The sequence below is a fragment of the Hyla sarda genome, chromosome 2, assembly GCF_029499605.1.
Source record: "Hyla sarda isolate aHylSar1 chromosome 2, aHylSar1.hap1, whole genome shotgun sequence".
NCBI classification, from domain to species: domain Eukaryota; kingdom Metazoa; phylum Chordata; class Amphibia; order Anura; family Hylidae; genus Hyla; species Hyla sarda.
The window spans coordinates 27028672-27048267 of record NC_079190.1 but is presented as its reverse complement, the minus strand read 5'-3'; the positions used below and the strand labels follow the sequence as shown (position 1 = coordinate 27048267).

The 19596-nt window shown below is 42.3% G+C and overlaps 1 protein-coding gene across 5 annotated transcripts in view; it reads right to left on the bottom strand.

Moving 5' to 3' along the window:
* LOC130358323 (cyclic nucleotide-binding domain-containing protein 2-like) overlaps positions 1 to 19596 on the bottom strand; it is a 290442-nt gene that overhangs the window by 241877 nt on the left and 28969 nt on the right. For all 5 annotated transcript variants that reach the window (XM_056561431.1, XM_056561432.1, XM_056561430.1 and 2 more), the window contains 3 exons: positions 17416 to 17527; positions 13626 to 13700; positions 12545 to 12636 (listed from right to left, as the gene is read on the bottom strand). In XM_056561431.1, coding sequence (XP_056417406.1) covers positions 12545 to 12636; positions 13626 to 13700; positions 17416 to 17527 — 279 coding nt within the window. The remainder of the gene's footprint in view (positions 1 to 12544; positions 12637 to 13625; positions 13701 to 17415; positions 17528 to 19596) is intronic.

Here is a 19596-nt window from a genome sequence, read left to right as displayed (position 1 = left end):
TGAGTCCCTGCAGGGGAGCCCCCAGGACACTGGAGGTCTCAATCTGACAGGGCCTAAAATACCTTGACACAATGTACCCGTACTGGGACACCACACTGACAACTTTTCCCCTAGCTAAAGGATAAGTTACCTGACCCCCGCGATCTCACACGCAGCACCCCACTCTCATCAGGCCCCTGAGCGAACATTCGCTCCAGGTCTGATGACGGGGCCGATGATCGTGACGTCACAGCTCTGCCCCCGTGTGAGGTCATGCTCCGCCGTCTCAATGCAAGTCTATGGCAGGGCCGAGACAGCTGTCTCGCCCCCTGCCATAGACTTACATTGATGGGGCGGAGCTTGACGTCACATGGGGCGGAGCCGTGATGTCACGATACTCCGGCCCCGTGATCGGCAGTCATCAGACCCGGAGCGATGTTCGCTCTGGGGCATGATGAGAGCGGGGTGCTGCGTGCGAGATCGAGGGGATCCCCAGTGGCGGGACTCCATGCGATCAGGCAACTTATCCCCTATCCTTTAGATAGGGGATAAGTTGTCAGCACGGTAGTACCCCTTAAAATGATGGTGTGGTACGCCTCAGGGGGTGTAGGGTAGCTGGAGTGTTGCTGAGCAGGTATCAAGGGTTTATTAACCCTTGTCACTCCTGACGCCAGGGTGAGGGTTAAATGCTGAGGTAATGCTGGGCCTATCGACACCCTTCGCAAGAGCGATAGGTGAGTGCAGAATAACGGATTGTCCACAACCAGTGCTTAGCTGAAAACTTGTAGAAACTTTACTGAAGATTTTCTGTAATATGCAGCAGTAACAACAGTCCAGATAACAGAGTCTATATACAGCTGAAGCAGCGATTGACAGGTGGTTGGGACCTTGTAAGTTCTCTTTAGTTTAGGAGGATTTTTGTAGCATAGATCCGCTGGATTTAGGGGTAGGTTTAGGTCCAGTGATCTTGCGGAGTTAGAGGGGAATTGTAAGAACTTAGGCCTAGAGGGGAATTGCAAGGCTTAGGCCTAGTAATTGTCTTTGTAAGTTGCGGAGGTCCTACCTCATCCAATGTCAGCAACCCAAGAGAGAGATTAATGGCTGCAGTTCCCTTATATGGGCAGGGGCTGAGCGGTTTTGGATTGGTCCATACAGCTGTCACTCACGGTTACATTGCATTGTGGGTGAACACCAGACATAAGAACCACCAAAGGTCCTTCAACAAAACAAAAAACTTCTGAACACCGAGTCACATGACCTAAGGTCCTGCAACGCTAACAGGTAGGCATTTAAATATACATATATACATTTATATTTAGATGAATATTAGCTAACTGAAGGGTGACGAGGGGTTAACTAGAAAAGAGGGACCCCACCTGTGACGGACTGACTCCCCAGGCAGAACTAGAGATTATTGCATCCTTGTACCCAAAGAACCAGGCAACACCAGTCTTCAGGTATAAAATCAGAACTCTTTATTGTGGAACAAGTGTCTTCTTTTATAAAAAGAACATCACAGGGGGAAGGGTCAGTAAAGACAATACAGGTGACAGCGAGTCTGGGAGATAATCCAATAAAAATAGCTCTCCCTATACAGTGCCTTGAGTGCAAAAGGTGGAGGTGTGCAGAAGTCAGACTGTGTGCAAAAAGGAGAAGCATGTGTAGAATTAGTGCATTGTACAAAAGGTGAACCGTGTGCAACAAGTGGACCGTGTGCAAAATGTGGACCGTGTGCAAAAGGTGTATTGAGTAAAGGAGGTGGACCGTGTGCAAAAGGTAGACCATGTGCAAAAAGGTGTATTGTGCACAGAAAGTGGACCGTGTGCAGAAAGTGTATGAAAACAGTAAATAGAAGTATTTTAACTCTGAGCTTTATGTCACTGGACAACATCAACTGAGGGGTACAAATAGCGATGTCCCAAAGTCCATCCAAGTAGGTAGGGTGACTCTAGGATCCGTCACACTGCCGTTCCTAGGAACTCTGACTTTGGGACCTCTACCAAGGTACGGTATGCAATACGGTACCGGGACACCACAATGGCGAAATGACTCTGTTTATCTGTCCTAGTATACACAGCAAAGCTGAAAAGTCAGCCAGGAAACAAGAAATTTCCATATATATATATATATATATATATTTATATATATATATATATATATATATATATATATATATATATAAAAACAGATTTATATAATATGCAATTTTCTGATGATAGAGTGAAATCCCCCCAACAAGACTTAACCGTAAGTGTTAACTAAATTCCGCAGGTTCCAGCATCATCTGCAATCATGGGAAAGTCTTGGCTCATTTCTGCATTTTATATTTTGAAGTGTTTAAAAATTGCCATATTGAAAGTTTTACATGAATATTTCTTCTTTATAACACTCTGGAGCTGAACAATCCAATCTTCCAGTAATGCTGTCACTTTGAGACGAAGGATATAAAATGAGTAAATGGAATATAAAACAAAGTTTAGGAGATTGATAATAAGAGAGCTGAAATAAAAATTACATGCAAAATGATTTCTCAACTCTAATGCCGGGGGAACTTTATACACGGTACACGGGCTGCTGTGCGGAGCAGATACCGCCCCCCCATCACTGGGCTAGTTGTTCGAAGCAATTATTTCTTTATGTAAATTCCCAATGATTATTTAAAGGAAAAAAGAAGGAATAATTCCTCAGGTCACCAGTGTGTTAATAGGGATATGAAACCAACTCTAGAAGGTACAAATGTCTCAGATTATACATATTACAAGGAAACTAAATTGAGCCCCATTGGAGAATGGACTACTGACTTCACTGGCCAGAGGAGGCCTCATGGAATTAAAGTAAAAAAAGTACCGTATAAGTTTTGATATTTTTTCTGAAAATAAGAAGACACTTTTACCTATGGGGGGCAAGGGGCTTGTTGGTATTGTTTTAGCGGCAAAAAAAATTGGAAAAAGAAAAAAAAGGGGGGGTGCAGGATGAAAGAGGATGATGGAGAAAGTTGGAGGAAGAAGGTGGATGGATGATGATGGAGAATAAAGGGGATGATGGAATAAGAAGGAGGAGGGAGGAGGATGGAGGAAGGAGGAGGAGGATGGAGAAAGAAGAAGGATAAAGGAAGGAGGAGGATGGAGTTAGGAGGATGATAGAGGTTCATGGAGGATGATAAAGAAAGGGGGATGATAGAGGAAAGAGGCTGATGAAGGAGTATGGAGGATGATAGAGGAAGGAGGATGATGGAGGAGGATGGAGGGAAGAGAATGATAAAGAAAATAGGATGGAGGATGATGGAGAAAGGAGTATGATGTAGATTCATGGAGGATGATGGAGGAAATGGATGATGAAGGAGGATATGGAAATGAGGATGATTGACGATGAAGGAGGATAACGGAGAAAGAAGGAAAATAGAGGATGAAGAAGAAGGATGGAGGATGATGGATAAAGAAAAAGGATGAAGGATAATAGAGGAAAGAGGATGATAGAGGAGGATGGAGGATGATGGAGAAAGGAGGATGGAGGAAGATGGAGAAAGGAGGAGAATGGAGGAAAAAGGAGGATGATGAAGGAAAGAGGATATTGAAGAAGTATGATGTTAGAAAACAAATGGAGGAAAATGGATAATAAAGGAAGAAGGATGATGGAGGCTCATGGAGGATGATGGAGGAAGATAGATGAAAGAGGATGATGGAGGAAGGAGGATGATGTAGGTTCATGGAGGATGATAATGGAAGAAGGTGGATAAGGAAATGAGGAGGATTGTTGAGGGAGGAGGATAATGGAGAAAGGAGGAGAATAGAGGATGAAGGAGGAAGAAGGAGGATGGAGAATGGTGGAGAAAGGAACAGGATGAAGGATAATGGAGGAAAGAGGATGATGGAGGAAGGAGGATGATAGAGGAGGATGGAGGATTATGGAGAAAGGAACAAGATGAAGGATAATGGAGGAAGGAGGATGATAGAAGAGGATGGAGGATTATGGAGAAAGGAGGATATTGAAGAAGGATGATGGAGGAAGGAAGAGGATAGAGAATGATGTAGGAAGACGAATATGGGAGGATGATGGAGGAATGATTGAGAAGAATGAGGAAAGAAGGAGGATGGAGAGAGGAGGAAGGAGACCTTGGTTCCCCCACATTTTAATGTGTGGGGAAACAAAGGGGGTTGTTGTTCCTGTTTTGGGGCACAAAATGTGTAAAAGGAAGAAAAAGGAAAAAGAAGAAAAAACATATTAAAATGAACACCTTAGTTATTCTGCACAAAGAGGAGGGCATTTTTACTGTGTGTCTGCCATTTTACTGTCATTATTACTCAGTTGGGGCAAAAAGGGGCATTATTATGGTAAAAACTACATGATTACTGTCTTGGTGGCACCAAAAACGACATTATTAATGTGTAGGAATCATAAGGGTGAGCATTCAAACTATGTTGGACACTAAAAGGAGCATTAATACTTATTGGGGCATAAAAGTGTTAGTACTGGGAAAGTCACTATTACTATGCGTGGCCATTATTACTTTATGGAGTGTAAAAATGTTGTATTATTACTTTGCAGGGCGCAGGAAGCACTTTTACTGTTTAGTTCAGTAGAAACATCTGGCGCACAGTTAATGTCTAGTCAACAATTTTTCAGTAATATGAAGAAAAAGATAGAACACAAAGTGGCACAGTATCCACCTTTATCTCACTATAATCAAGAGCGTGCAACAGAAAAGGTATGGCACTCAGCTTTAGATGTTGCACTGTAGTCACAATACTAATACACACCTTAAATAAGAATGCCCTGACGCTGCATAGTAATAGTACAACAGGGTCCGAATAACGTATACGATAACATTCGGGTTTTTTGGGCCCTTTCTATTTGGCACTATTGTTTAGAGAGGCACTGTCTGTGTGACAGTATTTTCTGGGGGATATGAGATAGATAGAGAGCAATAGATAGGAGATAGATAGATAGATAGATAGATAGATAGATATTCGAGTTGAAGAGCAGCACTCCCAAGCCAACTGTGCGTGGGTGCAGTCAGTCTCTGGGACCCCGGTCCTGGGTCCAAAGGGCAATAGAAACAAAAATGGCGACCGCAGCACTCCAAATAAAAGCACATTTATTTGGAGTGCTGCGGTCGCCATTTTTGTTTCTAGATAGATAGATAGATAGATAGATATGAGATGGAGAGATAGATATGAGATAGATAGTTATGAGATAGATAGATATGAGATAGATAGATATGAGATAGATAGATAGATAGATAGATAGTAAAGAGAAGCGGGCAGCACTACGGAGTGAAGGTTGGTGCTAGCTGGTTGACTCGGTCCCAAGTCCCAGGTAGATATGCAGAGAAGGCAGCAGCACTCACTGGATATAGGTGAATAATGTGTGGCTTTATTCACAAAACATCAAGATAGCGACGTTTCAGCTTTCTCACAAGGCCTTTGTCAAGCAATAGTAAGTACATAGTGCAGGATATATATACACATCAGGTGTGGTACGTGATTGGTGACGTCAATATGTTTACAAAACAGAAAAGAAAATGTGACAATATGATCATAGGCATGCAGACAAAATATAAACACTACATATACATCGGATGTCCGTAGCCTATGAAATTAAACTGGTGCTGTAACTCAAACATGAATATCATACATATAAAGTCTATAAATATAAGTGTTGTACAGCGTGGTAGTACCTTCCGGGGGGAGGAGGAGTCTCAACACACGCGGCGCACACCGGAACTTGCGGAAACACTGTGTAGGATGCCGTGCGGGTAGCGTCCGCATCATTTCCGGTCCGGAACGGAGGTGACGTAGGTAAACATTGGCACATGGTGCCACTTGCGCATGCGCCCTTCGGAGTCATTACGGTATGCGCCATCTTGGGACCTGGCAACCCCTTACCTTCGGGTGTCTCCGCAAGCACTTGTACAGCCATTCGCTGGTTACACCAGCACATCATGGGGGTGGGGAAGCACCCATGTTGAGGGGCGGTCGTCACAGCACGGTACCCGTTCCTCTGGACTTGCCGGATTATATGTCAATCCCAGTGGTTGCCCAACTGGGTGACAATATACCGGTCCGCTCACTGTTTGGGTCTTCCGGGCATCCACCTTCCCATCTGAATGCTTGACTGTGTGCTTGTGTGTATGTGTATCAAAGGGGTGCTCAGTTCCCAGATGTGTGGTACTGTGACAAAATAGGAATAAAGAAAATCTCCCAGCAGTGTTCCTCTTGTCCAGTGTGCTGCGCCGTGAGTCGTTCTCCCTCTCCACCTACGGAAAGGCAGAAATAAGTGATTACACACATGGTAATGAAAAAAAGTACTCGATCTTACACCAGGGGTTATGGGAGTACTCTGTTGCATACATACTAACAGAGGAGTACATAATTAAGGATTACAAATTTTATGACTAATTTTGTATTCAGTATTAAGACCTGCTGGTTTCAAGGAGTTTAGGGTGTAAATCCATCTTATTTCTCTTCTTTTTAGTAGACTCACACGATTGCCTCCTTTTTTAAGGGGCGGTATGTGGTCTATCAACATGAACCGTAAGTCTTTCTCTGTGTGTCCCAATTCATCAAAATGTTTTGCGACAGGAAGATCTTGTCGTTTTCTTCTAATCGTATACCTGTTATGGTTGATTCTTGTTTTAAAATCCCAAGTGGTTCCCCCGACATAAAGTAATCTTCAGGGGCACCAAAGTACATAGATTATGTAGGTGGAATTGCAGGTAAGATAGTGTTTTATTGGAAATTCCTCTCCAGAAGTGGGGTGAATGAATTTGTTACCCTTTTGCATTAAGGGGCAATTTATACAAGACCTGCATGGGAATGAACCTAGGTTGGCACTGGTGATGAAGCCCTGTCTGGGGCCCTGAGGTGACACATCTGCTTGTACCAGGCGATCCCTAAGGTTGCCTGGTCTACGGTATGACATCAGAGGCGGGGACTTAAATTTTGCTACTTTCTCGTAACCGTCTCGCAGGATATGCCTGTGTCGCCTGAGTATACCTGACATTCTCCCTGAGAGAAAGTGGAGACAAAAGCTATACGAGGGGACTCGGCCCTCGTTTGGCGTGTATCGCTCATGTTAGTGTCCATGTGGAGGATTTTATCTTTGCATTGGTCTATCACATTTTGATAGATTACTTTATGTGGGGGAAACCACTTGGGATTATAAAACAAGAATCAACCATCACAGGTATACGATTAGAAGAAAACGACAAGATCTTCCTGTCGCAAAACATTTTGATGAATTGGGACACACAGAGAAAGACTTACGGTTCATGTTGATAGACCACATACCGCCCCTTAAAAAAGGAGGCGATCGTGTGAGTCTACTAAAAAGAAGAGAAATAAGATGGATTTACACCCTAAACTCCTTGAAACCAGCAGGTCTTAATACTGAATACAAAATTAGTCATAAAATTTGTAATCCTTAATTATGTACTCCTCTGTTAGTATGTATGCAACAGAGTACTCCCATAACCCCTGGTGTAAGATCGAGTACTTTTTTCATTACCATGTGTGTAATTACTTATTTCTGCCTTTCCGTAGGTGGAGAGGGAGAACGACTCTATTTTGTCACAGTACCACACATCTGGGAACTGAGCACCCCTTTGATGCACATACGCACAAGCACACAGTCAAGCATTCAGATGGGAAGGTGGATGCCCGGAAGACCCAAACAGTGAGCGGACCGGTATATTGTCACCCAGTTGGGAAACCACTGGGATTGACATATAATCCGGCAAGTCCAGAGCAACGGGTACCGTGCTGTGACGACCGCCCCTCAACATGGGTGCTTCCACACCCCCATGATGTGCTGGTGTAACCAGCGAATGGCTGTACAAGTGCTTGCGGAGACACCCGAAGGTAAGGGGTTGCCAGGTCCAAAGATGGCGCATACCGTAATGACTCCGAAGGGCGCATGCGCAAGTGGCACCATGTGCCAATGTTTACCTACGTCACCTCCGTTCCGGACCGGAAATGATGCGGACGCTACCCGCACGGCATCCTACACAGTGTTTCTGCAAGTTCCGGTGTGCGCCGCGTGTGTTGAGACTCCTCCTCCCCCCCGGAAGGTACTACCACGCTGTACAACACTTATATTTATGGACTTTATATGTATAATATTCATGTTTGAGTTACAGCACCAGTTTAATTTCATAGGCTACGGACATCTGATGTATATGTAGTGTTTATATTTTGTCTGCATGCCTATGATCATATTGTCACGTTTTCTTTTCTGTTTTGTAAACATATTGACGTCACCAATCACGTACCACACCTGATGTGTATATATATCCTGCACTATGTACTTACTATTGCTTGACAAAGGCCTTGTGAGAAAGCTGAAACGTCGCTATCTTGATGTTTTGTGAATAAAGCCACATATTATTCACCTATATCCAGTGAGTGCTGCTGCCTTCTCTGAATAGATAGATAGATAGATAGATATAAGATAGATATGTGAGATAGATAGATAGATAGATAGATAGATAGATATGAGATAGATAGATATGAGATAGATATGAGATAGAGAGATAGATATGAGATAGATAGATAGATAGATATGAGAAAGATATGAGATAGATAGATAGATAGATGTGAGATAGATGGATAGATATGAGATAGATAAATAGATAGATATGAGATAGATAGATATGAAAAAGATATGAGATAGATATGAGATAGATAGATAGATATGAGATAGATAGATAGATAGATAGATATGAGATAGATAGATATGAAAAAGATATGAGATAGATATGAGATAGATAGATAGATATGAGATAGATAGATAGATAGATAGATATGAGATAGATAGATAGATAGATATGAGATAGATAGATATGAGATAGATAGATAGATATGAGATAGATAGATATGAGATACATAGATAGGTAGATAGATATGAGATAGATAGATAGATATGAGATAGATAGATATGAAAAAGATATGAGATAGATATGAGATAGATAGATATGAGATAGATAGATATGAGATAGATAGATAGGTAGATAGATATGAGATAGATAGATAGATAGATATGAGATAGATAGATATGAAAAAGATATGAGATAGATATGAGATAGATAGATAGATATGAGATAGATAGATAGATATGAGATAGATAGATATGAGATAGATAGATAGGTAGATAGATATGAGATAGATAGATAGATAGATAGATAGATAGATAGATAGATAGATATGGGATAGATAGATAGATAGATAGATAGATAGATATGAGATAGATAGATAAGAGATAGATAGATAGATAGATAGGTAGATAGATATGAGATAGATAGATAGATAGATAGATAGATATGACATAGATAGATAGATATGACATAGATAGATAGGTAGATAGATATGAGATAGATAGATAGATAGATATGGGATAGATAGATAGATATGAGATAGTTAGATAGATATGGGATAGATAGATAGATAGATAGATAGATAGATAGATAGATAGATAGATAGATAGATATGAGATAGATATGAGATAGATAGATAGATAGATAGATATGAGATAGATAGATAGATAGATAGATAGATATGAGATAGTTAGAACATAATACAGAGTTTGATCCTTGATTTTCGCACAGCAGGAAGCTACAGGAGGACTGGACCAGGAAAAACTTTGATGGACATTTAAGGACTTATATGGACTCATTACTTGTATATATTGTATGTTGTTTGTATTATTGTTATGGTGTTGTTTATAATTATTGTAATGTTTTATATTTTTAAATAAAAGATCTACAGGTGGACTGGGATTGCTGGTACATATAGTCCCAAAACAGATGGAAAGTCATATAGTTCCAGGATTAGCACAATAAAATACAATTTTCTCTAATATCCGCCAGATAATGACCTTCCCCCGCTGCTCTTTCATACTTGCTGCCTTTGGGATATGACTTTATTACAACACCTCATTTTCAGACATCATGTATACATTTGTCAGGGGTGTTAATAGCCACTAGGGGGCGATCTCCGGCAGCCTCACATGTGTCATTAACGTGTTTGTCATCCGGCGCGCACTTCTATAGCCGGCAGGCCTCGGCCTAGGTGTGGAATCTAGCAGCTGCGAGGGGACGTTACGTTCCACATCCCTGATCAGAGCCCCCACTTAGTGAGCGGCAGCCCCCATACTAGGCCCTCAGCTGAGCTTCATATCATATTCTTGTATTCCCCGCATTACTACCGTCCGGCCTATTCTTCATGAGAAGCCGTCTCTATTTTCTATCATCACTGGTCGCCGGCTGGGATTTCATTTCCTCGCCCTCTCCTCTTACAGTAGTTAAAGCTGTCGTATTTCCTCCGTCCCTCGGCTTCAGGTTGGTTGTGCCTTTGGTTCGTAATGAATTCTCAGTGAAAAGTCTCCCATGGCGCACATCTGTACTTACCCGTAAACGCCGCACGTTACATAACGGCTCGTCCCTCTATCAATATTAAAGTGGAATTGAGTTATCCATTACATCGCAACGGTGGCTGCGAGATGGAACAGGGCGATACCAGGAAAATTCAATAAAGGACCCAAAACACATTTCATATGTTTTCCATGTGACTGATCGGTTTTCACTGACTTTTTCTTTCTTCATCTTCTATTTCTTATTATTTCGGGGGAATTATATTTATTCAAAAAGCCAGAAAGACAAGGTATAAAGAGCAATGGCCTGATGTACTGTCATATGTGGCTGCAAGTAAAACAAGAGGTTGCAGCTCATCAAGTAAATCGTATTTATGCTGTTTTCTAATATATACACCAAACGTTTATATTGGCTAAATCTACATATTATGCTGAAGAACCTGGAAAATATTGTGCTTTACCAGCAGCATACTGACCCTGAGTATCAACAGTGTAATGCTATTCACCAGCCGTACATTAAGTGTCTCTCACTAACACACCACTTACTCCCCTCACCCTCTCACTGTCAGAGTCCCCCAAGGCTCTGTCCTGGGACCCCCTACACTTCCTTATCTATCCTAATAGAATCCCATGGCTTCCAGAACCGCCTCTATGCGGACGACACTGAAATCACCAATCCCGGGTGATGGGGCCAAGATGGCCGAACACCAAAGCACATCCCCTGATTTTCATTAATTTTCTTTTCAGTTTTTGTATTGAAGCACTGTATTGCGGTATTGTTATAGTACTGTGCTGTATGGAGGTATTATTAGAGCACAGTATAAGGGTATTGTGTGAGCACTGTATGTTGGTATTAGAGATGAACGAACTTACAGTAAATTCGATTCGTCACAAACTTCTCGGCTCGGCAGTTGATGACTTATCCTGCGTCAATTAGTTCAGCCTTCAGGTGCTCCGGTGGGCTGGAAAAGGTGGATACAGTCCTAGGAAAGAGTCTCCTAGGACTGTATCCACCTTTTCCAGCCCACCGGAGCACCGGAAAGCTGAACTAATTTATGCAGGAAAAGTCATCAACTGCCGAGCCGAGAAGTTCGTGACGAATCGAATTTACTGTAAGTTCGCTCATCTCTAGTTGGTATTAGAGCACTGTATGGTGGTATTATTAGAGCACTGAATGGCATAATTATTAGAGCACTGTATGGTGGTATTATTAGAGCACTATATAGCAGAATTATTAAAGCACTGTATGATGATATTATTAGAGCACTGTGTAGTGGTAATATTTGAGCACTGTATGGTGGTTTTATTAAAGCACAGTATAGTTGTATTATGGGAAAACTGTATGGTGGTATTCTTAGAGCCTTGTATAGTGGTGTTGTGTAAGCGATGTATGTTGGTATTTTTTGAGCACTGTATGGTGGTATTATTAGAGCACTGTATGTTAGTATTATTTGAACAATGTATAGTGGTATTATTTGAGAGTGTAAGGTGGTATAATTAGAGCACTAGATGGTGGTATTACTGGAGCACTGCATGGTGATATTATTAGAGCACTATATGGTGTTATTATTAGAGCACTATGTGGTGTTATCATTAGAGCACTGTATATAGTATTTTTAAAGTACTATATGGTGGTCTTATTAAAGCATTTCATGGTGGTATTATTAGAGCACTATAGGGTGTTATTATTAGAGCACTGTATATAGTATTTTTAAAGTACTATATGGTGGTCTTATTAAAGCATTTCATGGTTGTATTATAAGAGCACTATAGGGTGATATTAAAGCATTTTATGGTGGTATTATTAGAGCACTATAGGGTGGTATTATTAAAGCATTTTATGGTGGTATTATTAGAGCACTGTATATAGTATTATTAAAGCATTTTGTGGTGGTATTATTAGAGCACTATAGGGTGGTATTATTAGATCACTATACAGTGTTTTAATTGGAGCACTGGATATGGTAATATTAGAGCACTATAGGGTGGTAGTATTAGTGCACTGGATGGTGGTATTATTTGAGCACTATATGGTTTTATTATTTGAACATTATATGAACGTCATTTTTGCAGTACATTGTGTTGGCAGCAATGTATAGCACTAAGTTGGTAATCCCAGGGAGACCTCAGCCCAATAATAAAGCACTTTAAACAAGAGGACAAGGAAATGCTCTTCACGTGTTCTGATCAGTTCACTTACCATTCATACCAGCCCACCTTGGCTATTTTCTCTTGTATGTGAACAGGATATCCGGCAAAAGAGCTGACCGTCATCCTCAGCGACAGCATGGCCTGTAAGGGAACGCACCATCTCATGCATATGGAAATAATATATTGCATTGTCACAATTCATTGAAGAACCAATCCCAATATTAAGGAGCCTCAGAAGTCCAGTGACAGCCGCCTCCTCACATGTCGCCCTCCTCCCACAGCCAAAGAAATAGTTTACAATCGGTAAAATGTGTTACTGAAAACATTAACCGCATGATCGATAAGGACAAATAAATCCCTGTGAAGTCATTTTATCCACGCGGTTACATATCTAATGGCCAAGAGACATTTACAAGCAATGTGCTAAATAAAATAAAAAACAATACAAATGTAGCAGAGCTGAACGTGTCATTGTAGGTTGCAAAGAGATTTAACTTTTATTTGCAATTTTTTACCTAAATGTCAGATAAAAAAAAAACACCATATTATCCACAGCTCTTTCTCACAGTCCTCCCATCCTGCTTACCCCCTTCCAAAAGCAACTCTGCCAGTTCTCTGCCCAGAGCTGTTGCAGAACATCTTGTTTCACTGCAGATTAGCGCACAATCAGAAAGGTTTCATCACCTGCTGTATTCATTACCTGTCTGCTTCTCTGCCTGTAGCATTTTTCCGCACAAGGCAGCATACTGTAACCACATATCATTCTCCCCTAAATGTCCCAACAAAAATATACATGTATATGTGTAAATGACAGGGAAATGGTGATGTGGCTGTAGGGGCTGGTCAGAGATAATAACATCACTCAGGGGGTGGGGCTAGAGCTCAAGAGACAGCAAATGATCAAACAAGATCAAGAGACAGCAAATGATCAAACAAGATCAAGAGACAGCAAATGATGACGGGTCATCTTAGAAGGGAAGGAGGAGAGCTGCTGAGACAACACCACACTGACAATGAAAAGACTAAACAACTTCCTGTCAGGGGTGAATCATACAAAGCTTAATCCAATACAATTAGCGATAACACTATAATACTATGTTCTATATCTTGGGGTGATATTATACACGTACCAGCTTAGCTTCTTCTGGTGTCCTCTTCCCTGGGGAGCTTGTAAGGATTTGTTGGGCCTCCGAACTTAGGACCATCTTCATAGGGAAGGCAGGAAGTGGTAGCCATAATGAACAAGGAGAATATAAAACAATATAATGAGATGCAATGTACATTATATGAAAACATTAATGGGAACCTTTCAGGAGTTTTTTTGCTACCTGCAGTACGGGCAGCATGAAACTGGGACAAGTTTCCTTATGACAACCAATTATGCTTAAAGGGGTACTCTGGTGCTCCAGCATTCTGAGCATTTTATTCAGAAAGCTAGGAGCCGGAGGCTGTGATCGTGACGTCACGACCACGCCCCCTTGTGACGTCACGCCAAGCCCCCTCCATTCATGTCTATGGAAGGGGTGTGGCCGTGACATCACGACCACTGCCGCAGGAACCCGGTGGGTGCTGCGGGAGATTGCTGGGGCCCCAGCAGCGGGGCCCCCTTAATCAGACATCTTATACCCTATCCTTTTGATAGGCTATAAGATGTCTAGCATTGGCATACCGCTTTAAGGGCTGGTTTACAGCAAGTTTCCCGCTACAAGTTTGGCAGGTTTTCTTGGTGAATTTTTCAGGGTGAAAAATCTGCAGCAGCCCCCATTGAAGTTGAGGTAATCTGCTGTGGACTTTCCGCTGCTGAGACTCCGCTACTGAAAATCTGCAGAGACTCAAACTAGCAATGGGAAGTTCGCTGTAGACTCGCCCGTGTGAACGTACTCTAAGGGTATACATATATATAAGGTACAGACGAGCGGATCCACAGCATACAGTGCTGCCTCAGATGTGCCTGCTCGGAATGGCAATAAGCCAATACTAGCAATCATAATGCTGTAATCTGCGAGTCGCCATGCATGCGCGGTGTACTCGCACACATCACGGCCGCTCCCCCCGCTCCCTGCACTAGGCCGAGAGCAGCCACGATGTGCCAGTATACTGCGCATGCACACTGCGACTGGCACATCGCAGTGTGTCTGCTCGTAGCGGTGCATTGCCGCTCCGAGCAGGCACATCTAAAGGCACCCTGTAGCGGTCCTTCGGTGGCGGATCCGCAGCGTAGAATACGCTGTGGATCCGCTCCTCTGAACATACCCTTACCCTGAAACGCTGCAGAATTTCGGACAAATCAAAGTTGTCAAACCAAGGGTCTTCAGATGACCGGGTGGTCTCAGACATCTTCTTCCCTACTATACACAAATAGAAACCTGTCAATCAAGGCCAGTGAGGCGGGGAGAAGCCCCTGGTGATGATGATTTCTCTGATACGCTGCAGTGTTTCGGTGTGGATCAAAGATGGCTGCCAGTCTCTGTTTTATGCTGCCCGAACCACAAACTCCTGACAGGTTCCCGCTAAAATTAGATACTTCTACCTATTGAGTATGCGGGGCTGCAATCACAATTCTTTAGCATGCTGATTATTGTAGAGAAAAGACATTATATATAGGGGGAGATTTATCAAAACCTGTCCAGAGCAAAATGTGTTGAGTTGCCCATAGCAACCAATCAGATCGCTTCTTTCATTTTTCAGAGTCCTTTTCAAAAGTAAAAGAAGCGATCTGATTGGTTGCTATGGGCAACTCAGCACATTTTCCTCTGGACAGGTTTTGATAAATCTCCCCCTACTTAAGGACTCAGCGTTTTTCCGTTTTTGCACTTTCGTTTTTTCCTCCTCACCTTTTAAAAATCATAACCCTTTAAATTTTCCACCTCAAAATCCATATTATGGCTTATTTTTTGCGTCACCAATTCTACTTTGCAGTGACATTGGTCATTTTACCCAAAAATCCACAGCGAAACGGAAAAAAAATCCAAATCGAACAAAAAAAACACCATTTTGTAAATTTTAGGGGCTTTGGTAAAAATGACACCTTATCATTATTCTGTAGGTCCATATGGTTAAAATGATACCCTACTTATATAGGTTTAATTTTGTCATACTTCTGGAAAAATCATAACTACATGCAGGAAAATGTATACGTTTAAAAATGTCATCTTCTGACCCCTGTAACTTTTTTATTTTTCCACGTACAGGGCGGTATGAGGGCTCATTTTTTGCACTGTGATCTGAAGTTTTTATCGGTGCTATTTTTGTTTTGATCGGACTTTTTGATCACTTTTTATAAATTTTTTTATGGTATAAAAAGTGACCAAAAATCCGCTTTTTTGGATTTTTTTACGTGTAGGCCATTGACCGTGCGGTATAATTAATGATATAAGTAGAAGTCATCTGAATGATATATTTTTATAGCTCGGACATTTACGCAAGCGGCGATACCACATATGTTTATTTTTATTTACACTGTTTTATTTTTTTTATGGGGTGATTCAAACTTTTGTTAGGGAAGGGGTTAAATGATCTTTATTAACACTTTTTATTACTTTTTTTTTTTTTTGCAGTGTTATAGGTCCCATAGGGACCTATAACACTGCACACACTGATCTCCTATGCTTGAGTATTAACACGCCTGTGATCAGTGTCATCGGTGCTTGACTACTCCTGCCTGTATCTCAGGCACGGAGCAGTCATTCGTCGATCGGACACCGAGGAGGCAGGTAAGGGCCCTCCCGGTGTCCTGTCAGCTGTTCGGGACGCCGCAATTTCACAGCGGCGGTCCCGAACAGCCCGACTGAGGGATACTTTCACTTTCACTTCAGACGCGGCGGTCAGCTTTGATCGCCGCATCTGAAGGGTTAATACAGCGCATCACCGCGATCGGTGATGTCCTGTATTAGCCGCAGGTCCCGGCCATTGATGGCCGCCGGGACTGACCCGATATGACGCGGGGATACCGCGTGACCCCGCGGCATATCGCGGGAGCCGGCGGAGGACGTAAATATACGTCCTTCGTCATTAAGGGGTTAAAGGGGTACTCCCGTGAAAAAAATTTTTCTTTTTTAAATCAGCTGGTGCCAGAAAGTTAAACAGATTTATAACTTACTTCTACTAAAAAAATCTTAATCCTTCCAGTACTTATTAGCTGCTGAATACTACAGAGGAAATGGTTTTCTTTTTGGAACACAGTGCTCTCTACTGACATCATGACCACAGTGCTCTCTGCTGACATCTCTGTCCATTTTAAGAACTGTCTAGAGTAGGAGAACATCCCCATAGCAAACATATGCTGCTCTGGACAGTTCCTAAAATGGACAGAGATGTCAGCAGAGAGCACTGTGGTCATGATGTCAGCAGAGAGCACTGTGTTCCGAAAAGAACAGACCCTACAGACCCTAAAAAGTACTGGAAAGATTAAGATTTTTTAATAAAAGTAATTTACAAATCTGTTGAACTTTCTGGCACCAGTTCATTTAAAAAAAAAAGGTTTTCCACCGGAGTACCCCTTTAACCACAATGCGACAGAGCCTGAGTCTGCTACATTTATAGGTGCCCGGATGAACTGATGGAGAGATGTCTCTCAGTAATAAAGATTGCAGAATTCTGAATGCAGATCTGGATGTGTATAGAGGTTGCAACATGATTTGGGGTTGAATACTGCGCCATTATTAAGCCATCTGTATAGCAACATCTGCAAACACTTTTGTTAAGTCACTACAATACTTCCCCATATGGAAACCCTCTGTCCATATGTCCGATTAGGGCACATGGGGCTGAAGTATCAGGTCCCCTACTCCGGACCTCCCTTTTAGTAGCTAAAACATTGGGGTCTCCATGACGCTTTGTAGGATGACATGGTTTCCCCTCGGACACTAGGTAACAACAATTTGGCCACCTGTAGCTGTAAAATATTCTTTAGCACCTTACCTCCATTTTAGCCTTGAAGAGGGAACGATCAAACAGAAGGTTTTCAGTCTCGGCCTCAAAACCAGCGTACTCGATGAAGGAAATGGGATCTGTTCTTGAGGCTGCATAATCTCTGAGGACAACAAAAAGAGGAGCATCGGCCATGAGTGTGTAATGCAATAATGATAGGGGGTGAAGGTCCTATAAAATACAGTCCCCCTTATACTGGAGCCACCATGGCAGTCCCTAACAAACAGAGGGATAGAATCGCCCCATACTGTGATTTTTATGTCTGAAGTGTTGGAAAAGCAGATGGTGAGTGCGCCTGTTTTATTCTTGTCATGCATTTTGTGACACCCCAAAAATGAATCCCTATGTTTAATATGTTTCATAGCATAATAGCATGATGTCAGCCATTTTGCGTATAATCAAAATAGGCCAATTTCTGAAGTTTCATCTCTACTGCATTTCTAATGACAGTCTGGGAGTACAATGCTCCTTGTATCTGTAGTTTATTTATGGTGTTTGAGATAAGGGACTAATAAGGGGTCTGGTTACATTCTTTAGACATCACTACTAAAATTCACCAAAGTAAAGGGGGGTGAGATAACGACTAGTGGAATATTCCTGGTCCCTCTGGCGTTCCAAGAAATGGTCACCGGTAAAAGATGTAGTAAGCAAGGAACGGTAATAGATTCCCAAACAAAACAGGACTTCTCTCGGAGCGCTGAACTCCGAAATTCCAGTTGTATAATGAGAAATGTATTTTGTAGAAAGGTGCAACGTATACAATTGAACGTTTCTAGCCCAGACCGAGCTCGATTGTATGCAATGCACCTTTCTACTAAATACATTTCTCATTATACATCTGGAATTTCGGAGTTCAGCGCCCCGAGAGAAGTCCTGTTTTGTTTGGGAATCTATTACTGTTCCTTGTTTACTGCAGGAGAAGTCTTGGATATGGTTGTATGAGGGGCAAACAAGGTGGGGGCACAGGCCGACGTCTTTAGCGGATCAGTGATTATGCGAGGGGTGATATCAGGAGATCAGGACAGAGATGTATGGAGGGGACAGGGTGTGGATGGTTGTGTATGTCAGAGTGAACAGTTTAAACTGAATTTTTTGGTTGACAAGTAGCCAGTGAAGGGATCAGCAGGGAGAAGAAGCAGAGGAGGAGCGAGGAGAGAGGTGGATTAGTCAGGCTGCAGAGTTGAGGATGGATTTGAGGGGAGCAATAGAGTTTGATGGAAGACCACAGAGGAGGATGTTGCAGTAGTCCACATGAGAGACGATGAGGGCATGTACCAGTAATTTAGTAGAGTCAAAGGTAAGAAAAAGGTGGATTCAAGAAAGGTTTTTGAGGTGGAGACAGCGGGATATGGTGAGGGTCTGGATGTTTTATTTGAAATACAGCACAGAATCATAGGTGACCCCAAGGCAGTGGACTTGTGGGTCCGGGGAGAGAGTGGAACCATTGACCATTGTAATTGAGAACTTAAGCCTGTTCCTAAATCAATCTTCCAGTATAAAGTAAAGATTTCACTACATACTGTTTGCTCTCGTTGCCATGGTTCTCTGATATTAGTGCCGGTCATCCAAAAGCAGGGGCGAGTGAGTTAGACTATCGAAAAATACTGTGCATAGGGTAGGCCGAGAATCTAAATGCCATTGGCAACTGGAAATAAGACAGCCCTTGGGAGCAAGATCGAAAAGGAAGGCACCATGCACTGTAAATTTGGTGACACTTCAGGGCAATGCTACATTTCCCCTCACACATAAGGGTAAATGGCTGCCCTGCAGTCCTCTCTTACCAGACACATTGTTTTCACAATATGATGCCAACTCCGGTCCCCGCCACATTGCTGACGCATAAATGATGTATGGTGGACCGGAAGTAACCTTGCCAGTCTATGAGATGTTCAATGGGTCTCATAGATTTACTTTAAGAATGTGACTTCCAGTCCACACACAGAGCATGTGTGATTTGGCTGGTCCCACTGGGGAGCAGGGGATCCAGAGATGGTGTCCTATCGGGAAAATGGAGCACCGGGTAAAAAGGGGTGAGAAGGGTAGCCATTCACCCTCAGTATTCTTATGCTGGGAGAGTAATATAGCGTTGAAATAGAGTGGTCCTTGAACTATACAGTCTGCATGTATACTGAAATGTTTGACTTTGAACCAGGGGGTCACTTAAACAGGGGT